Source organism: Pinus tabuliformis, chromosome 2_1 (genome assembly GCF_031772625.1).
Source record: "Pinus tabuliformis cultivar Carrire ecotype Pingquan chromosome 2_1, CPIR1, whole genome shotgun sequence".
Taxonomy (NCBI): domain Eukaryota; kingdom Viridiplantae; phylum Streptophyta; class Pinopsida; order Pinales; family Pinaceae; genus Pinus; species Pinus tabuliformis.
This window is the reverse complement of record NC_142299.1, coordinates 639,527,936-639,550,461: the sequence shown is the minus strand read 5'-3', so window position 1 is coordinate 639,550,461 and position 22,526 is coordinate 639,527,936. Positions and strand designations below refer to the sequence as shown.

At 40.5% G+C, this 22,526-nt stretch overlaps 1 protein-coding gene across 1 annotated transcript in view; it reads left to right on the top strand.

Moving 5' to 3' along the window:
- Positions 1-22,526, top strand: part of LOC149202175 (phosphoribosylaminoimidazole carboxylase, chloroplastic-like) — a 253,651-nt gene that overhangs the window by 160,063 nt on the left and 71,062 nt on the right. Inside the window, exons 12-14 of the mRNA XM_089403118.1 lie at positions 16,554-16,651; positions 16,783-16,900; positions 17,010-17,104. Of these exons, the coding sequence (XP_089259244.1) occupies positions 16,554-16,651; positions 16,783-16,900; positions 17,010-17,104 (311 nt within the window). The remainder of the gene's footprint in view (positions 1-16,553; positions 16,652-16,782; positions 16,901-17,009; positions 17,105-22,526) is intronic.

Here is a 22,526-nt window from a genome sequence, read left to right as displayed (position 1 = left end):
TGATAAAATTACATAAAAATTTTACAAATCTAATTGACAGAATTGATGAGAGTACCTACCTGTTTTCCTGCGGATGAAGAGGCTTCAGGATTTCCCAGCTCGCTCCTGTTACCAAAAGACCATAACCTCCCAGCCAAACCAAGTACAACCTGGGTACTCAGTCCAGATTGCTTTTCAATTTCTGCAATCTGTTCCCCCGTGCCCAAAAACTTCAGAACAAGCAAGGCTCCTTCCCACTGTGCTTCTTCCCACTGTCCTCAGATTCTTCGTTCTTCCTCCTTTCTCCACTGTTTTGTTTTCCCCCCGGTTCAGATCCCCTCCAAAACTCCTTCTACCTCTATATGTATCCTTCCTTGGCGGTGACCGCTCTCTCCACCAGCGAACCCACCGCTTCCATTCGTAGTGACACCTTTTCCCTCTGTGTAACGTGAGTCATATTCCTTTAAAGGTGTGGTTATATTATATTTAGGATTTTTGTTTGTTTAATATAAATGCCCTAGGTTCATACTAGGTACTTTATTTTGATTTACTTTATCATTTTAATAATTTATTAATATTCTGGGATATATAATTATATAACCATATTTAAAAATTAACTTAATTTTTACATCTATTTCTTTATAACCCTTTTTACTTTATACTTTTTAAATTTATATCATTGGTATTTGCTCATTAATTATGATGCATTAAGCAATATGCGTGTTGATGGGTGAAGGTAACTTCTATTTGAAGGAGTGTCATGATATTCAACATTTATAGTTAATTTTAGAATATAAATACTAGTGCAGTGCATGCGATACATGCATATGTAGCTATCATATGCATGCATCGTATGCATGCTAATATTCTTGCGCTCTCTATATTAAAGATGGGTCATTACAATAGGGTATTTGATCAGTCAAATAAAATGAGTGCAGACTCCTCTGGTTAAGGAACTCGACCCCTATTCAACATATACCTTCAGTCACCAGTGAGTATTGTCCAACAGAACTCGTCCAGGGTTTGAGAATGATACTTCGTCCCTTTTCCAGCAGAGAAAATTGTTCAATGAAGGCCCAGATTTGGCACTTCGACCTCTAGAAATTGGTGCCTTCAACTCACTGATTCGAATCTCCCTCTTTAAGCAAGATTTGGCTAGATTCTAACTTGGTAACTTGACCCTCCATGGTTTTCCCTTCAATCTAAAAGATGCAATAGAAAAATACCCAATAAGTTAATAAAATCAACTGATAACACTTGGATACCTCAGTTTGTCTTGTAAATCTTGTTCTCCATTGAAGCTCAGTGGTGAAATCTGTGTGATTTTACTCTCAAATCCAACTAAGGTGTCTAGTTTCAACACCGAAGTCAGCTATGGTGGCCAGGGTTCCAAAGCTCTAAGCTTGTCCTCAAGAAAACTCTCCAAGAGCTCTTCTCTCCAAAACTCAAATGCACGAATGAGGATAGTCTCCTCATTTTCCTTCTTTTATAAACTTAGGGTCACCTTTTTTCCTTCCTTTTATTAAATCAACTTTTATAAAGTCACTTTATGATATTTCACTTTATAAAGTTAAAGTGACTTTTCATTTAATTAGGAAATATCACCCTTTCTCCTTTTTAGACTTTATAATGTTTTCCTTGGGCAATTTAAGTCCCCTTTATTAAATATTTCTCTGCTTTAGCCTATGGGAACCACATCAGGCTAGCAGACTCCGTCATAGGCTTCTTAAGTGGTTGGGGACATTACATTAGAGGACTCGCCACCTCACTCCAACTCATGTATGCATCCATATCTTGCCATGTGTCACCCTCACAATCTACCATGTGTCACATCTGTTGCCACATCAAAAATAGAAGCCTCCATGTGTCACCCTTACATGACCATTGCCAAAAATAGAAAATTGTTCGTAGGTCCAAAAAAGCATGCTCACCGATTTTAGTTTTTAGTGAGGAATCTGAATACACCATTTGAATCAACATGCAAAACTTGTGAAAATTAGAAATATCTAGCATGTTGGAGTAGGAAACTTTGTTATTTTCTGAGTAAATATATATATTTTTATTGAATTTAGGCTTCTGGGATCCATATCAAGTTTTTGAGACATGTTTTTGGCGATAATCACATCAAAATTCATTTGCCGACACGTTTCGAACCAACCAGTGTGGCTCATCGTCAGAACAAGATGAAGAATCAGATCATGGCAACAAGTTAAATAGAGAGACAGATCACTCCAGTGGCTAAAAGAATCAACTACTTTTGACTAAAAGAAACAGTTACTTTTGACTGGACCAAAAATTAGGGGAAAAAATATTTACTTTAAATTTAAAGAAGTTTATTGATGATTACAAATGTGGGAGGCCCCTAGCTTAAATACTGTTTCAGGTGCCTCTTGGTGAATGGGCATGATCAAAGATCATGCCCTTTGCCTAATAAATTAATAATTACAGACTTTGATTAATTTTGAGATAACATTGCCTTCCTCTTGGAAAAATTCTTTTTCCTCAAAGCATACGTAATGATGGGTGTTGTTGACGAAATGCTTCTGTTTCCCAAGAAGCTTCTTCTTCTGGTAGGTCCTTCCACTTGATCAGGGATTCTTTGATTACTCGTGATCACAACTTCTTTTCCCTGATGGAAATGATACCTTTTGGTTCTAGAATGATCCTTCCTTTGTCATCTAAAGTCAGAAGTGTTGTTTGTGCTGATTGTTGTTCACCAAGTTCCTTTTTAAGGCAAGATACATGGAAAACGTTGTGAACACGACTTTTATCTGAAAGGTTTAAACTGTATGCTACTTGGTTGATCTTTTTGTTGATTTGGTACAGCCCATAAAACCTTGGTGTCAATTTGTTTTTTCCATTCTGTTTTATGGACAACTGCTTTTAAAGCTAAAGTTTAACAATACCCATTCTCCCACTTCAAATTCTCTCTCGGTTCTGTTTCGGTCTTCTATTGCTTCATATGATTTATTGCATTATTTAGATTTTCTTTTAGAGTTTGGATGACTTTTTGGGTTTCTTCTAACTGGTTTTTAACAGCTGGAAGTTTCATCTCAATGATAGCAAAGTCCTTCCATTTCAGAGGTTCGTAATTGTACGAAGATTTAAATGGCATCATTTTTGCTGACGTGTGGTAAGTAGAATTGTACGACCATTCAGCGAGATGTAACCATCGAACCTGCTTATTTTGTTTGTCTGTGGATAATAACGTAGCTAGGCTTCTAAACATTTATTGACAACCTCTGTTTGAGGATGGTAGGTTGAACTCATGTTGAGGTAGGTTCCTAAATGTTTGAAAAATTCTTTCCAAAAACTACCCTTAAATTTGGCATCTCTATCGGTCACGATGACCTTGGGAAACCCGTGTGATTTGTAAATATTTTTGCAAAATATCTCAGCGATTTGTTTTGCAGAGTCTGATTTCCTAATTCCAATAAAGTGAGCATACTTGGTGAGTCTGTTGAATACTACAAGAATTTTATCTTTACCATCAGATATAGGTAAAACTTCGATAAAGTCCATTGTATTTCCTCCCATTTCTGATTCAGAATATTTAAAGGATAAAGTAGTCCATGTGTCATAATATTTTCATTTTTATTGCTTTGGCATTTATCACATTCTGCTACATATTTCTGAATATCATTACTCATTCCCTTCTAGATGAATGATTGGCGTGCAATATAGTAGGTTTTAAAGAACCCTACATGTCCGGCTGCCAATGAATCATGTGACTCCTTGAGAATCTTGGCTTTAAATTTGGAATTTGAATTCAGAGAAATTTTTCCTTTGTACCATAGAATATCGTTCTTCCATTCAAATTTTAAATTTTGAGGAAGGTTATTGATTATGGCACTTGTTTCTGGATTTTTTGCATATTCACTTCGAATCTCATTTAAGCCATTCGGGAACAACAACCTATACTGCAAGTAATGATGGTTCTTTGTCTTTACTGAACAGAGCATCTGCCACTACATTTTTGTTTCCCCTTTAATGTAATATCTCCATGTCAAAAGCAGCAATTTTTTCAATCCACTTTTGTTGTTCTTCAGAGAGCGTTTTTTTGTTGGAGGAGGTATTGGAGACTGTTATGGTCTGTTCGTATGGAGAACTTACTTCCCAAAAGATATTGCCTCCACTTGGCTAGTGCGTGCATAATAGTGAGCATTTCTTTGTTGTATGTAGATTTAAGACGTTCTCGCTTATTGAGTTTCCTGCTTTCAAAAGCTATTGGATGACCATCTTGCATTAATACTGCTCCTATACCAAAACCTGAGGCATCACACTCAATTACAAATGGTTTTGAGAAGTCTGGAGTTGCCAATACAGGGGCTTTAGACATAACTTCCTTCAAGTCTTCAAAACACTTTTATGCTTAATCATTCCATCAAAATGAGTTCCTCTCAGTGTTTCACGAAGCGCCCCCCCCCCCCCCCACGGTTCCAAGCCCCGAAGCGCGTCCCGTACGGAAGCGCCTAGGAAGCTTGGTCGGAAGCGGCGCTTCCGAATTCGGAAGCGTCGCTTCGGCTTTTTTAGCCGCTTCCTGGAAATTTGGAAGCGCTGTACGGAAGCGCCGAAGCGCGCTTCGTACGGCGCTTCGGGCGTCGGAAGCGTGGCGCTTCGGAGGAGGAAGCGTACGCTTCCCGTACGCTTCCAGAAAAGCTTCCGGAAAAGCGTTTAGAAAATCGTTTTTTTTTCAATTTTTTTTTTTTTAATTTTAGGTGAGTTTGCTTGTTGGGGGTGGGTCCACCTTGGGTTAGGGTGACGAATGAAGGCAAAAAAAATATAAATATAGCAGATGCTCCCTCATGGTAATGTTAAATTCTTAAAGTAAAAGTGACATTCTCCTTTATTTTTCATTTTCATCCTTTTACTTAAATTTTTAACATTACCATGAAATGACTCAGGATGTTTGAGAGTGGTTCCAGCCTCATTGGACTTCATATGGAGAAAATAGAATTTCATATCCTATTCAAAATTCAGCAGACTTAACAGTTTTCAGGAATTCAGGATCAATGGGATTGTGGCATTTCATTAGATTATATCAAGTATGAAGGTATGCGATTAGCATTTAATCAAGAGCACCAAGCCCTATATGTACCCTAGTGTTGGTGGTGTTAATTGTTGAACTCCTTTGTCACGCGGCACGCCCTTAGCAAAAAATTACCTTTCAATCAAGTCAAAATCATCGATCAAACATGTTAAGCTTTTTCTACCATATTTTAAGTCTTGAATTAGGTAGTTTGATCAAAATTGGGCAATGTTGACTAATATCCCTAGGCAATCGAGGTAGAGGCAAAGGCTAGACAAGAGGAGAAGAATCTAGATTCTAGATCATTAATGTACAATGGATGTTATATCTATCTTGATTTATGCAAAAATATGCATGTTTTCATGTCTCCTACAATTAATTTGGTATTTGGGATGTTTGTTTTGAGTATGAATGCAAATATATATATATATAGCAAACGCTTCCGCGGACGCTTCGCTTCCTAGATTTTTGGAAAATGACGCTTCGGCATCCCCGCTTCCAAAAAACGCTTCCGCTTCACTTCCGCTTCGTGCAACATTGGTTCCTCTTTAGAAGGTTCGTTAGGGGTGTAGTTATATGGGCATAGTTTTTAATAAATCTTCAATAATACGCGGTCAATCTCAGGAATCCTCTTAGCTTGGAGATGTTGCCTGGTTTGGGCCATTCCTTTATAGCCTTGATCTTATTAGGATCTACTTTTACTCCTTCCTTGGATATTATATGTCCGAGATACTCTACTTCTTCCCAAAAGTGCATCTGGACTTCTTGGCATAGAACTTATGCTCTTCTAATGCAGTAAGAACTTGCTCCAAATGTGTATGTGCTCCTTCCATGTTTTACTATAAATTAAAATGTCATCAAAGAACACTAACACAAACTTCCTTAGATATGGACGTAATAGCTCGTTCATCGTAGCTTGGAATGTTGTCAGTGCATTGGTTAACCCAAAAGGCATTACTTTAATCTTGTAATGACCTTCATGTGTTCGGAACACCGTTTTTGCTATGTCTTCCAACCTTACTGTGATTTGGTAATACCCTGACCTTAAGTCCATTTTTAAGAAGTATTTAGCACCATGTAGTTCATCCAACATTTCATCAATAAAAGGAATTGGAAACTTGTTTTAATTGTTATTTTGTTTAGTCTTCGATAATCAACGTGTAATGTGAACGATCAATCTTTTTTTCGAACTAATACAACTGGAGCAATATACAAACTTCTACTTTTTGTGATGATGCCACACTCTAAAAGATCTTGGACTAATCTCTCAATTTTTGTTTATTGATGACGTGGATATCGATACTGTTTTATGTTGATGGGATTTGATCCTGCTGTGAAATTTTTTGAATCTAACAAATAAGAAATCCTTCTGCAGTAAACCGATTTGCATTACCTACTTGTGTTCTTCATTTTAACAAGTTATTTTTAGAATTATTCAGAAAATATCAATGCAAATACACTGCAGCCTACACCAATATATAGATCAAGTACTAAAAAATAAATGAGACAACCACACAAATGACACTCTTATTTTTGGACTAAACATCCTCGAAAAAACTCAGTGTGGAAAAACCGGTACAGTAGATGGGTTTTATTATTATGCAGATTTCTGAATACAACTAGGGTGCTAAATCCATCTCACCCAGCAGAGAATAAACTCGACATAAGTACCTCCATCCGGAGACAGATATTTTGGCGGATCCAGCAACTGGATGAACAAACCCCACAGGTGACTGTGCTGTGCAGCGATGGCTACTCCCAGATCTGCGCTTGGACTACGTCACCTTCTCTAGGAGCTGCGTCACCCTCCCAGTGAGCCTTCCCGACTCAGAAATCGATTTGCTAAACTGATGCCCGATTTGCCTCACAGAAACCCGGCGCTGCCTCTAAGTGACTGCATCAACCCTCCAACCTCTGCGTCACCCTCCTGGAGTTGCGCTGTCTCTCTCTAGTGCTGCACTGCCTCTCTGTTATGTATTCTCGGCCTTGGACGAAAGTCCCACTGCCGAATTGCCCCTCTCTGCACTAGAAGCTTATTCCGAAATTCTCAGCAAACCACGCCCCATAATTTCGATCTAGCTCAAGTGTTGCTCTCCCTGCGTGTATTCTCCAACTTACCCCAAGCCTTCCTTTATACTTTTCCTGTTGAGAAATCTAATCTCTAATCAATGGCTAAGATTAAATTAGACTTGATCCTCGTCACTTAGAAGCTTCTCATCCATATTTACATTAATTCACTTCAATTATTTTAATTTCCCAAGTTTTAACTTAGGCACCATTAAAAATAATTAATTATTTGAATAACATGCACTTTGGGTGGAATTTGTCCAAACGATTTCTGGGTCTTGGAGATCTTATGTGTTCTAGCCCCTCCACAAAATTTAGGAGCTAGAGCACATCCAATGCTACCCAAAAAATTAACATTCCCTCTTAGCGAGGAATGTGCTCTAGCAATACCTCCCAGTAAAAGTATCATACTGATCCACTACATTGGTCCTCTGCGATGTTGATGCTTGGCCTGCTGCCCTTCATCCACTGCGCTGCTCTATTCTGTACTATTGCCCATGACACTGCCACTGTCGCTGCTGCATCTGTATTGTAGCTCCCTCTTAAGTATTGCTTAATCATGTTGCCCATAACACTGCCACTGCTAATTGCTACACTGCAATTCAGTTGCTGAGAAGTAAGCAACTGAAAAGCCACTCAAAAGCTGACATGTTGGTCAGTTTGGATGTCCCTTGATGCTAAAGCTCCCTCTGCTGCTAATCTGTGCTAACCCTTTGATGCTACTGCACTGCCGTTGTATCTGCTCTATGCCTTCCGCATTGTTGCAACACTCCACTGTGCTGCTTCAGACTTTGGCACTTTAGCTCTGCCACTGTTGCTTCATCATCCCTTGCACCAACTGACTCTCGTCATTCTGCCACTGTCATTAAGGGCTCCCGTATCCGTATGTGATCCAAGAGTTTTGGCACCTCAAGGATCCTACCCTTTATGTAGTCCTCCCGAATACAACTCAATATCGCCCCACCTCTTCTCTAGAGGTGCATGAGCACTCATGGTGCAATCATCATCGTCCTCTTTGTCTGCTTGCGTTGGAGTAGCCATTGAGTCAGACTTCTCTTCTTTGCCCTTCTTCTTCCGAGGGCACTGCTTGGCGAAATGACCCATTTCTCCACATCTGAAGCATCTGACTTTGGATATGTCCTTTCGTTTCTGCTGCCTTTGCTGTTCCGCTGATGTGAGAGTTGCATCCTCCTCTTCCTCCTTCTCGATTTTGATCCCTTTGCTGCTGCTTCCTGCCTTGGTTCGTCGTCTAATCTCTTCCTGTCGAAGAGCTGCCCACATCTCCTCCCAACTGGGAAGAGAAGCCCTGCCCAAGATGCTTTGGACAAAGGTTTCCCAGTCTTTAGTGACTGCATTCAGGGCTGTTCTGATCATAAATTCAACATCTGGTGTAACCCCCTATGGAAGTTAGCTGATCACAGATCCTTTGCAACCTGAGAAGGAAGGGATCGATTTCTTCTCCCTTCTGCATCTAAAACTGTCTCAGTTGACTCTCAAGAAACATCTTCCGCTGAACGGAAGTTCCCTCGTACAATGTGGTCAAGGCCTCCCACATTTCCCTTGCTGTGTCTTTCTCAGCAATATGTGGGATCACATGATCCTTGACCCCGTCCAAGATCGTGCACTTTGCTTTTTCCTAAACCTCGTTGTACTTCTTGAGAGGATCAACATCAACCGGAACAACAACCATCCTCAAGGCATAATCCTTGATTCGATTTTTATCCAAAACTACCAAGATCCTGTCCTTCCAGATGACGAAGTTGGATGCTCCATCCGACCTGTTCTGATCCCTCAGTCCGTTAATTTCCATCTCTGCTCAAATGAATGTCGAACTGGTTCTCTTCTTCCTCTTTCGTTGTTGCCCCAACAAAACTCGGATCTGGATTTCGTTGGCGCTAGAAATCCTCTAAGGAACAAGCTCCCTCTGAATTTCGATTTCTTTCACGGAAATCCTTTTGCCAACCACTGTCGAACCACCCCTCTCTGATCTCTCTTTGCTGTTGTTTAGCACTGGATCTAGATTTCTTGGCAAGAAATCTTCTGAGGAACTGATTCCCTCTACTTTACTTTTGCCCCACTAGGTACTGTTCTGCACCAATAGAATCAACACCCCACCAACAACTCCAGATAAAATCTGTGCTACACCCCCAACCACAACAATTGGAAAACCCGAGACTCAACAGTCTCTGTAATGGCCCAGTAACCATTGCGCTACCCTCTGCAGCAACAACATCACCCAATCAAGCTGACACAGGCTCTGCGTGAGCCTCCCTTGGTGACTGCGTCACCCCTCCTCTTCTCTCTTGGCTTGAAACTGTGCTGTCTCTCGGGACAACTATCTTCACGCATAGATTTTTCCTCTGTCCTTTCGTTGATGGCTTCAATCCAACTTGATTTGCAATCGCTCTGATACCATGTGAAAATTTATGAATCTAACAAATTAGAAATCCTTTTGCAGTAAACTGATTTGCATTACCTACTTGTGTTCTTCATTTTAACAAGTTATTTTCAAAATTATTCAGAAAATATTAATGCAAGTACACTGTAGCCTACACCAATATATAGATCAAGTACTGAAAAAATAAATGAGACAACCACACAAAGGACACTTATTTTTGGACTAAACATCCCCGGAAAAATCTAGTGTGGGAAAACCGGTGCAACATATATGAGGGTTTTATTATTATGCAGATTTCTGAATACAACTAGGGTGCCAAATCCGGCTCACCCAACAGAGAATAAACCGGTTCAGAATTACCTCTACTGGAGACATATATTTTGGTGAATCCAACAATTGGATGAACAAACCCCACAGGTGACTGCGCTGTCCCCAGTGCTGTGCAACGATGGTTGCTCCCAGCTCTGCGCTGGGACTACACCACCTTTTCTAGGAGCTGCGTCACCCTCCCAGTGAGCCTTCCCTGCTTAGAAATCGATCTGTTGAATTGATGCCCCATTTGCCTCACATAAACCTCAATGCCGCCTCTAAGTGACTACGTCAGCCTCCAACCTCTACATTACCCTCCTGAAGCTGCAATGTCTCTCTTTGGTGTTGCACTGCCTCTCTGTTTTGTATTCTCAGTCTTGGATGAAAGTCTCGTTGCCCAACTGCCCCTCTCTGCACTAGAAGCTTATTCCGAAATTCTCAGCAAACCATGCCCCAGAATTTCGATCTAGCTCAAGTGCTGCTCTCCATATGTGTACTGTCCAACTGATCCCAAGCCTTCCTTTATACTTTTCCTGTTGAGAAATCAACGACCGTGTTCTAAACTCTAATCAACGACTAAGATTAAATTAGACTTGATTCTCGTCACTTAGAAGCTTCTCACCCATATTTACATTAATTCACTTTAATTATTTTAATTTCTTAAGTTTTATCTTAAGCACCGTTAAAAATAATTAATTATCTGAATAACATGCACTCTGGGTGTAATTTCTCCAAACAATTTCTGGGTCTTGGAGATCTTATGTGTTCTAGCCCCTCCACAAAATTTCGAAGCTAGAGCACATTCGATGCTACCCAAAAAATCAGCACCTGCTTTGACTTCTATTGTATGCTCGATTTCTCTTGTAGGAGGCATCTTCATTGGAAGGTCTTGGAATACTTTTTCGTGCTTTTGAATTAGCTCTTGGACTTCTGGTGCTTCTTCGCTGACCAGATTTGAAGTTAACATTTCTAAGTGATGACACTGTACTACATAAGATGGTGCGCCCTTCTAAATGATTTTCATCATCTGGGATGATGATACAATTTGATTCTCAGGTGGCTAGAACCCATATAACTTGTATTTTTTCCCTTCCCATTTAAATTTTATAAATTGCTTTTGATGGTTGGCAGAGTAAGTGCCTAAGGTTTGTAGCCATTGGATACTGAGGACCACATCCACTGCTCCTAATTGTACAGTGTAGAATAGAGATTTCGGATTATAGCCTTGAATCTGTAATTTGACTTTATGGCATTTCCCTACCTTTTTGATTATCTTACTGTCAGTTACGATAACTTTCATGTTGGGCATAGGGAACATGAAGATGTTGAGCCTTTTCGCCATAGTGGAGTCCAAAAAGTTGTGGGTGCTACTAGTATCAATCAAAACCATTACGTTGTTTTCTTGATATGTCCTTTTAACTCTAATGTCTGGGGCTGCGATATACCTGTCATGGCCGATAATGACACTTGCGGAATATTCTCGTTATCTAGTTCTGGAGAATCTTCGATTTCTTCTACGTCTGATTCATCACTGTCTGAATCATTAGTTGCTTCACATTTATATAGGTTCTTGGTCTCTTTTCCTTTAGCGCACCTATGTTTAGGGTCCCATTTTTCGCCGCAACGTTTGCAGTTGCCCTCTTTCATTCTTTGCATTTCCAAGTTAGTTTTTTCTCCTTCACGAAGATGTGGTGGAACATATCTTGTGTTATCTATGTTTGCAACTTGGGAAAATCTTTGTCTTGAATATACTCTTTCAACTTTTGGCCACTACATCTTTTCGTGTTTCTTTTCAGCAACTTTTGCCTTTTGTCTCGTTACTTCTATAGAAGTGATGTCATGAAGCTCAAGTTCAACTTGGAGATGGGTTTTAAGTCCCATGGTGTATGATTAAATGAGACAAGTTTCTGATAATCCCTCGTGTAGCTAATGTTTCCCATTTTTGAGCGTATTCGTCCACATCTACTTTTTGTTGCAGTCTGGTGAGTGCTGAGAAGAACTCTTCTTCCTTGACACCTTGAAACCTTTTAAAGAATGCATTTTTGAATTTCCTCCAACTAATAGCAAGTGTCGTCTTTTTCCACCACATATACCAATTATATGCTTCGCCTTCCATTTGCATGGATGCATGCCTGATCTTTTCGTCATCATTGTCAATACCGTAAATCTTGAAATATTCTTCTACTTTATTGAACCATGCAACACTGCACTTCTCGTTACTGTCAAATTTGGAGAGTTCAAGTTTTGCTCTTCATTGATATGTCGCAACTGTTGGAGTAAAGAGAGGGTATTGATTCGCAAGTTGCATATTTGAGAATTGATTCCAGAGATGCATATTTTGAAAATTCGTGTTACTATTTTGTTGAAGGGGTATGGACGATGCTTTTGGAGATTCGGGTTTCTCATGTCATTCTGATGAGTTTGACAAATCCGGAGAATTGGGGTGTTGAGTAGCTTCATTATTCTGGGGTATTTGATCAGGTGTAATCTTCAACTTGTCACAAATATAGGTCAACATCACCATTGCTTGATTATGATTTAGATTCACCGTATTTGAAAGGATTTCATGATCCTTTTTAAATTCGTTATGGTTCTGCTCAAGCTGACTCTATATCCTCTTCGTTGAGTCTTGGAGCTCCTTGATTTCATTAGAATGACCAGTAACCTTATTCTCAAGGTCTATCAATTTTTTACTAAAGTCAACCATTGTCATAGATGACGACATTGAACGGGTATGCGGGGGTGTATATTTATCCAGCTTAACCCTTTTTCTTAACTTGAACTTAATTTTTTTTTACCTAACCCTTTTTTTTAATTAAATTAATTTTTAATTAATTATATAATAAAGTTATATATAATTTAAATATATAATACATATATATTAATAATTATATGATTATTAATTAAATCCTAAATAACATTGCAACTATGAATTGATTTATTACACTGCGTGACCACAATTGTAATGGCATGATGATTTGACTGTCAAATTGGTTGAAAGGGTCGTGGATTGGATGAGGAATGTTAGAGGGTCGAGCTTGGGCAGACACGGTGGACGGAGGGGAGGTGTCAGGGTCGCGGATTGGATGAAGATGATAGAGGGTCGAGCGATGGACGAAGGCTGCCGGGAGGTGTCGGCGTCGGGTTTGAGGAGGAGGCACGATGACAATGTTGTGGTCGGGACAGGGTAATGTCGGGGTTTACCAAAACCTGCGGCTGGTGGTTGGACCGATGGACAAACAGGGTTGAGCAGCGTATGACTGACAGGGAGGCGGAGAAAGGGACGGTGTGGAGGGCGGAGAAGGGACAACGTGACACGGATGTGGAGGCGGAAGGATGAGACAGGGGAGCCAATGGTTGAGGAGGACGGGTGACGGAGTTGTAGCAACCTATACAGTTTGTGCTGAGGATTGGAACCCATTCTTATACCAAATGGAGTAGAAAACTCTGTTATTTTCTGAGTAAAATATATATATATATATATATATATATATATATATATATATATATATATATTGAGTGATGATTACAAATGTGGAAAGGCCCTGGCTTAAATACTACCTTGGGTGCCTCTTGGTGAATGGGCATGATCATGATCAAAGATCATGCCCTTTGCCTAATAAATTAATAATTATAGACTTTGATTAATTTTTACATAACACTTGTTTATGAATCCTCATTAGACTTGATTTTCAGTGAGGAGTTTGAATATGTGACTAGATTTGACATGCAACCCCTGCCTAAAATAGCCCTGTCTCGCATGTTGCTTTTTTATACACACACACACACATTGGAATCACAAGCTCGCAAGGATCTCAAATATACCATCACAACTAACATGTGAGTCTCTGAACTAGAGCAGCCACAGCAAGGATCATGCATGTAATACATAAAAGGCTCATCGGAATCCTGAGCTCATGAGGACTCTATATATAATCAATGCTGTCATGCAAACCTCTGAACTTCGTCTCCTAAAAAGTAGAACTGCCAAAATTAGCAACTTTATCCAATCTGATGAAAATCTGTGCAAAATTTGTATTTGAACAACCATAACATCATTGAATCAACACTGTAGTTGATCTCCCTGCGAATCAACCCCTGACTCAAGCAAAGGTGTATCTGAATTCCATGGGAATCAACTCCTGGCTCAAGCTAAGCTGTATTTGAATATGTCTCTGAACCTTGGCGGTCAATTCATCTTCCAGAGGCTGGAAAATTTTTCCAGAGGGTCGGAGAGTTGCTTCCAGCAGCAAAGACAGACGGGGCGACTTGATTAGAGGCTGATCTGAGCCACACGTGTGAGGGTTTGTGCAGATGAAATGCAGAAGGACCTGCGCAAGAGTTGGACAGTCAATTTTCAGAGGGAGCCAGAGGCTGGGATTGCTTGTGGAGTGAGAGAATTTTCTCTCTAATTATTTTTTGTCAGATATTTGTTGATTGGATAGCCAGCTGGGCATCTATAGAATGTACTCAGATTTTCACTACTACATAATAATAAAACCCTCATCTGCTGCACCGGTTTTCCCGCATTGGGTTTTTCTGGGGACAATTGTCCAAAAATAACTGTCACATTTTTTGTGTGTGCTCTAGATTTCTTAGTTTCTAGCATTTTATTTCCACAACGTTTTTTATGGTGAAAATTGCAGTTGTGATTTTATTCGTTATTTGCCATAGCAAATAATCTGCACTTAATTTTTAATCAATTAGAAGAATAATTTCCACTTGCTGCAATAGATTGAAAATTTCACATGAAGTATGCTGGTCATCAACCCTGCAGATTTGCAAGGGGGCAAATCTAGGGGTTAACAGGTGGTCAAAAGATTTTACTTTTTTAGGGGAGGGCAATCAAAGAATAATTGTGTGTGTTTTATGCTTTTGGTGTCAAGAGTCGACCGAGGACTCTTCAACAGTTAACTGCAAGGCAGATGCTGGCACAAGAAATTTTAAAAGATGTTAATCTTGGAATGGCAATCAATTGGAGTTTTCTCCCTTGCGTATAATTCTGCTAGAGTAAGCCCATTGAGTGTGATTTTATCAGGACAACTGCACTCTATAAGATGAATCCGCTGAGGATAACTGCATCAAGCCTGATTTCCCCCGGTGACTCATGATAACCTTTAAAGGAAGTTTAGAACAGAATATTGTACTTTCATGTGAAGAGAAAATAGAACCAACTTCTCATAGATGGATGATAGTGCAGCTTTGAATGGATAAAGGAGGAAAGATTGGAAATATGTGAAAAGTGAATGTTGTAAAGCGACTGCTTGGTATTCTATGAGGCAGCCAGCATTGAATTTAATGAATTATGAAAGGGAGTGATTGATAATTTGATTTGCTTTTGGTGTAATGTTAATGTGATTGTGCATGCGATTGCTATACTGTTTGTTTTTTGCTGTTATGTGATGATGAACCAATGCAGTAAACATATTTACTTCAGAGAGAAAACTAACCTGAGTGAAATAATATACATCCTTATCTCATGAACCATTTTCAGGAAAATACATATGGACTCTGGTCACATTGACTACCCCGTAAGTTCTTGCATTAGAAATTAAGGTGTTGGATGAACTTCATTCTTCTTAAACCAGCACCCTCTGAAAGCAAGAATTCCTAACAGTAGTGTTTAACGTGAATGTATCAAACAGTATATAATACCATTGGAGTCAAAGATATTTATTTACGGAGTTGGTTTTTTCTGATTGTGTATGTGTGTTATTTGAACACATAAAATGGCATGAAAAATTCGTTAACTGATCTAGTTATCCACTGTGTATCATGCTAATAGAATATTGTTAGAAATAACCTATTGTAACAGTTATTTCTTGTGGATTGGATACAATGACCGATAAGCATAATCAAATTATTGCATGAACATATAATGAATGGAGACTATCTTCATAGTACATAGGAGTTTTATGCAACATTAATATTCATATGAAATAATTACAAGACACAAAGCTATGACACTACATTCAGGTTGTTGGAACTGCTTGCATTACTGTAGGTCTTCTCAACATAGAAAACAACAATCATTGTGGGTTTGAGGCATGAATATGTTTTATGCTGAAAACTAATGCGACTAGAAATTTACACCAGCAGAAGACTGAGCCTATAATTGTGTCTTTATGGGATATTTAAACTTAAAATTTGCCACTCTGGAGCTCCTAAAGTGGATCGATTTCCATCTACATAACACATGAGAAGGACAAATACCAAAATATACAAGTAGATAAAATAAGATAGAATAATTTGACACATGAATGAAATGGATGGTGGACCACAAAGATTGATCTATAGCATATACATAATATGCAAAAATTACTTAATGCATGATCATGCATTAAATGGCCTATTTTCCTCCTATTCACTCTTTAGGCACGCTCAACCTATATTTGGTTTGTTTACTTTGGCCCAGGTTGGTCCAGGCATGTCTTGTTTTCTTATTGGTTTGTCTCACCTTTTCAAATCTATATCTATTTGAATGGACCTCACCAAATTTTTGTGCTGATAGAACTCTAGCAAAGATTTCGTGATTTCCTATCACAGAAATTCTCTCACCTTCTTGGACAATGAGTCAACCTGACTGGGGTTGTAAGGTTTGAAAATTTTGATGGAATGCACAAAAGTACAAGATTTCTAACAGCAGCCAATTCAATGCCTTCTGCTTCCTCTTGTATTTCAAATGTCTGCCTGTTTGTTATTGTTGTTTGAATGTTTACTATTTAGATGTAGTTTCTTGTCTTTCCTCTAATTCCAAAAAATTTGGCACAGGCATTTCACATGTTAGCATTATAATGGGTTCAGATTCTGATCTCCCTGTTATGAAGGCTGCCGCAGAGGTTCTTGAGTCATTTCAGGTTCCATATGAGGTTGGCTATTACATATACCATTTTATATAAATTTTGAAATCAAAGTATAATGTCAAAGAGATTGGGAAAAACCCAGTTAATGAGATCTGGGATTTCACACTTTGACAAATAGTTGAGCTTGGATTTTGCAGATAACCATTGTATCTGCCCATCGGACACCTGAAAGAATGGTAGAATATGCTCAGCAGGCTCATGAAAGAGGTGTTAAGGTCATCATTGCTGGTGCAGGTGGTGCAGCACATCTTCCTGGTGAGTGAATGCTTGTGCCTATGTAATAATAGATTATGGATGCTTTAAATCTGGTTCAATGAATTAGGAATTTGGAAATCTGTCATCAGTAACATGAGCTCCATGGCAGGTATGGTTGCTGCAATGACCCCACTTCCTGTTATAGGTGTCCCAGTCAGGGCCTCATCATTGGATGGAATGGACTCCTTGCTATCAATTGTTCAGGTACAGGAAATGTGATCAAACCTATCTAATTGTAATATTTGCTGTTAATATTAACAATGCTCTGATATATGTATGCTTTAGTGTTGATGCTAGTCTAATCTACATCTATCCCTGAATGTAGTAACTATCGAGTCATCAAGTAGCTAAATCAGTTTCACATATTTAAAACATGTCATTGCCACCTGCAACATAACTGCCTCGTCTTAATGTACATTAGGGACCATTTTAAGGCCTCTGCTGTACATCAGAGAGAGCTCATTCTCTTCACCATTGTTTGACTGAATCCACTAGAGCAGTAACAATTATCTTGTTAAATGGATGATGTAATGGCCCTGTTGTGAAAATTTCTAAGTCTGACACATCAGAAATCCCTACTGCATTATCTGGTTTATTATCTCCTACTTGTTTTTTCCATTAACAAGTTATTTATAAATGTAAATACTGAAATAAACACAAATGCAGCCTTCACACATATACAGTTCAGAGACTAAAATAAACTGAGACAACACAAGGGACACCGTTATTTTTGGACAATCGTCCCCGGAAAAACCCAATGCGAGAAAACCAGTGCAGCAAATACGAGGGTTTTATTATTATGCAGTTTTCTGAATACAACTAGGGTGCCAGAAATGGCTCACCCTTAAGAGATTTTCTTTGGCAGAAGTACCTCTCCTTGGAGACATATATTCCGGCTAATCAGCAATTGGATGTTTGGTCCCACAACAACTTCGACTGTTCCCTTAGCTGGACAGCGAACGCTGCTCCAAGCTACCCTCAAGAACTGTGTCACCCTCTAGGGACTGCATCACCCTCTACGGTTTTGCGTCAACTTACCAACTTTCAATCTGCCCCACAAAAATTCCTCAGTGCTGCCTCTACAGCCCAACGTCAGCTTTGCAGCCCTCTGCGTAGCCTCTGTTGTCTTTGCATCAGCCTTTTGGCCCTCTGCGTCAGCTTCTTGGTCCTCTGCGTCTTCTGCGCTAGCCTCCTCAGCCTCTGCGTCAGTCCTGGCTACCTCTGCGTCAACCTTCCTAGGCTCTGTGCTGTCTCTCCGACACTTTCTCTGCCTCTCTGATATGTATTCTTGACCTTCTGCCGAACTGCCCCTCGCTGCAACATATCACTAGTTCAATTTCTCAGCAAACACTGCCCCATAAAATCGAATTGACTGATCAACTTGGTGTGTCTCCAACTGACCCTCAAGCCTCTTATACTTTTCTTGTTGACGATTCAACGGCCGATATTAAGTCCCTAATCAATGACTAAGATTATATTTGGCTTGATCCTCATTATTTAGAACTTTCTCACCCATATTATAGTAATACACGTTAATATTTTATTTTTCCTAAGTTTAGACTTGTCACTTAGGGACCCCATTAAAAATATTAATTATTTTAATATCTCTCCATTCGGGTGGAATTTTCCCAGACGATTTTTGGGTCTTGGAGATCTCATGTGCCTTAGCCTCTCCACTAATTTTCATGGCTAGAGCACATCCGATGCTACCAAAAATCAACAATCCCTCTTAGCGAGGAATGTGCTCTAGTAATGCTTCACCAAAGAAACATCACTCTGATTCTCTGCATCGGTACTTGCGCTGATGCTTGGACTGCTGCCTCACATCCCTTGCAATGCTCCTTCCTGTACTGCTACCCATGACACTGCCACTGCCACTGCTACATTTGTACTGTAGCTGCCTCTCAACATGCTGCGCATGCTGCCCCTAGCACTGTCACTGCTAACTGCTGTACTGCAACTCAGTTATCGAGAAGTAGGTAACTGACTTCCCCCAAATACTGACATCCTAGTCAGTCTGGAAGCCTCGTGATGTTGAAGCTGCCTCTGCTGTTAACCCGTGCTCTCTCTGTTGCCACTGCGTTGCTACAAACACCTTCGTGCCCCTCGCACTGCTGCAACCTCTGCTGCGCTGCTACAAACTTCTGCACTCTAGCCTTGCCTTGTTGCTCCACCGCACTTTAATCCACCCGACATTTGTCATCATGCTACTGTCATTAAGGGCTCCTGTAGCCGGATGTGATCCAAGAGTTTGGGCACCTCAAGGATCCTGCCCCTAGTATGTAGTCCTCCTGACTACAACTCAATGTCTCCCCACCTCTTCTCTAGAGGTGCATGAGCACTCATGGCACAATCGTCACCAGTCTCGACCTCTTTTTTTGCCTTAGCTGGAGCTTCCTTTGAATCAGAAGCCTCTCCCTTGTTTTTCTTCCTGGGACATTGGGATGCATAATGTCCCAGCTCCCCACAATGGAAACACTTAACCTTGGAGATGTCCTTTTTCTTCCTCTTCCCTTGCTGTCCTGCAAATGCTAGAGCTGCATCCTCCTCCTCCTCTTTCTTGATTCGACCTCCCTTGCCACTACTCCTTGCCTTGGTCATCCTCCTTATCTCTTCCTAGCGAAGAGCTACCCACATCTCCTCCCAACTGGGAAGTGTAGCCCCGCCCAAAATACTTTGGACAAATGTCTCTCACTCCTCGGAGATTGCATTCAAGGCGGTCCTGACCATAAATTTTGGATCCGGTGTAGACCCCACGGAAGTACGCTACTCGCGAATTTCCTACAACTTGAGAAGGAATGGATCTATCTTCTCTCCCTTTTGCATCTGATATGACCGCAACTGATTCTCCAATAGCATCTTCCGCTGCACGGAAGAGCCCTAGTATAAGGTGGTCAGCGCCTCCCACATCTCCCTTGCTGTGTTCTTCTCAGCAATATGTCGTATGACATGATCTTTGACCCCGTCTAGAACAAGCATTTTTCCTTCGCCTTGGCCTCCTCATACTTCTCAATATCATTCGGGTCAACTGGGACAACTACGGTTTTCAAGGCATAGTCCTTGATGTGAACTTGTCCAGGATTGCCAGGATCCTGACCTTCCAGATGACAAAATTGGAAGCTCCGTCCAATTTGTCCTGATCCCTCAATCCATTGACTGCCATCTCTGCTCCTTTTCTAGACTCCTTCTGAGTCTCGACTTCCCTCTTGGAGATCCTCTTGCCACCTGTCGAACTACTCCTCTCCAATCCTCCTTTGCTGCTGCAACATAGATCTGGATTCCTTGGCTAGAAATCTGTCGAGGTCGTAATTCCCTCTACCTTGGTTCCTTCTCCTTAGACACTGTTCTATATCGATAGAAACGTCCCACCAACTCCTCAAATCACAATCTGCTCACAGCTCCCCAAGCCCCAACAACTGAAGAAACTGAGCCTTTCAAGCTCTGCGCAATCCCAGCAAAAGCTGAATCTGCCCCTCTGACCAACTGTGTCAATCTTACTTGGCTGAGCAGGATGACGTGGATCTTCGTGAGCCTCTTCTACCTCTGCGTTGGCGCTTTCCTTGGCTCAAAATGATGATGCAGGCTCTGCATCACTTCTTCTTTGCTGCTTTTGCTCAGGAACAGTGTTGTCTCTCTAGACAACTGCTTTTGCTGCAATTTTCAGATTTCTGCTGGTGTCTTCAATCCTCCTGTGATCAACAATCCTCTGATACCATGTGAAAATTTATAAGTCTGACACATCAGAAATCCCTACTGCATTATCTGGTTTATTATCTCCTACTTGTTCTTTCCATTAACAAGTTATTTATAAATATAAATACTGAAATAAACACAAATGCAACCTTCACACATATACAGATCAGCAACTGAAATAAATTGATACAACACAAGGGACATCGTTATTTTTGGACAATCGTCTCTAGAAAGACCCAATGTGGGGAAATCGGTGCAGCATATATGAGGGTTTTATTATTATGCAGTTTTCTGAATACAAAGGGTGCCAAAAATGGCTCACCCTTCAGAGGTTTTCCTTGGTAGAAGTACTTCTCCTTGGAGACAGATATTCAGACTAATCAACAACCAGATGATTGGTCCCATAACAACTTTGACTATTCCCTTAGCTGGACAACAAAAACTGCTCCAAGCTACCTTCACGAACTGCGTCACCCTCCAGGGACTGCGTCACCCTCTACAACTCTGCGTCATCTAACCAGCTCTTAGTCTGCCCCATGAAAATTCATCAGCGTTGCCTCTACAACCTAGTGTCAGCTCTGTAGTCCTTTGCGCAACCTTTGTTACCTCTGCGTCAGCCTCTTGGCCCTTTGTGTCAGCTTCTTGGCCCTCTGCGTTGTCTCTCCGACACTTTCTCTGCCTCTCTGATATGTATTCTTGAACTTCTGTCGAACTACCCCTCGCTGCAATAAATCACTAGTTCGATTTCTCAGCAAACTCTGCCCCAAAAAATCGAATTGACTGATCAACTTGGTGCGTCTCCAACTAACCCTCAAGCCTCCTCTTATACTTTTCCTGTTGACAATTCAACAGCCGAGACTAAGTCCCTAGTCAACGGCTAAGATTAGATTTGGCTTGATCCTCGTTACTTAGAACTTTCTCACCCTTATTATATTAATGCACATTAATATTTTAATTTTCCTAAGTTTAGACTTAGGAACCCCATTAAAAATATTAATTATTTTAATATCTCTCCATCTGGGTGGAATTTCCCCAAACAGTTTTTGGGACTTGGAGATTTCATGTGCCTTAGCCTCTCCACCGATTTTCATGGCTAGAGCACATCTGATGCTACCAAAAATCAACACCTGTTAGCGCTCAAACTAGTAGGGGTCCTAGGCAAGGATCCTAAAAGGGCAACTACTAGGTCAAGGGCAACAATGGGGCGATAACCCATTGTCACCTCAGCTAAAGGTCCCTGCTCTTCACAGACTTTCACTGATGGGAGGACACTGGGTATAAAGGGAATCACTAAATGAATGAGTCAATATAAGAATAAGGAGTGATTCCTAAGGCCTATTCACAAGAGAGACTCAATTTTATGGTTTGCTTGCTTGAGAAGCAAGGTTCAAGGCTCTCTAAGAAGGGCCAAGGGGATTTCAAGGGCTGGGGTTTGTGAATAAGACTTGTAAAGGGGATACCTAGTCCTAGAAATCCTTTCGAAAACTTGGTTGCTAAGTGGTCTTCGTGAGATTAGCTTCAATAAGTTGTGGGACCATACAGGACCAAGTGGACCCAAAATTAGGTCAAGGGGGTGGAGTTGATCAATCAGGGGTATGCTTGAGCTAATTGAGGGGGAGAAAGGGATCAAATTTGAAATTTTCAATAATTTTGATGCAATGATCCTAATGAGGTCACTAGCCAAGGGAAACCGAGGGCAAGAATCGATCTCAGAGCTAGGGCTTGATATATCTCAAGATCCCACCGTCGGAATTGATTCAAATTTCGATGGCTGCTAGGAGACACAACAACGGAATAGAGGGCAAGAGATCGAATTTTTTTGATGGGTGAATCGTGAGAAATTTGATGCCCTAGGTTATTACCTACGGGGACTAGGCCTAGAAAGGAAGAGAGAAAGGTGATAAATATATGCTTTTGAGTGAACACCAATGGA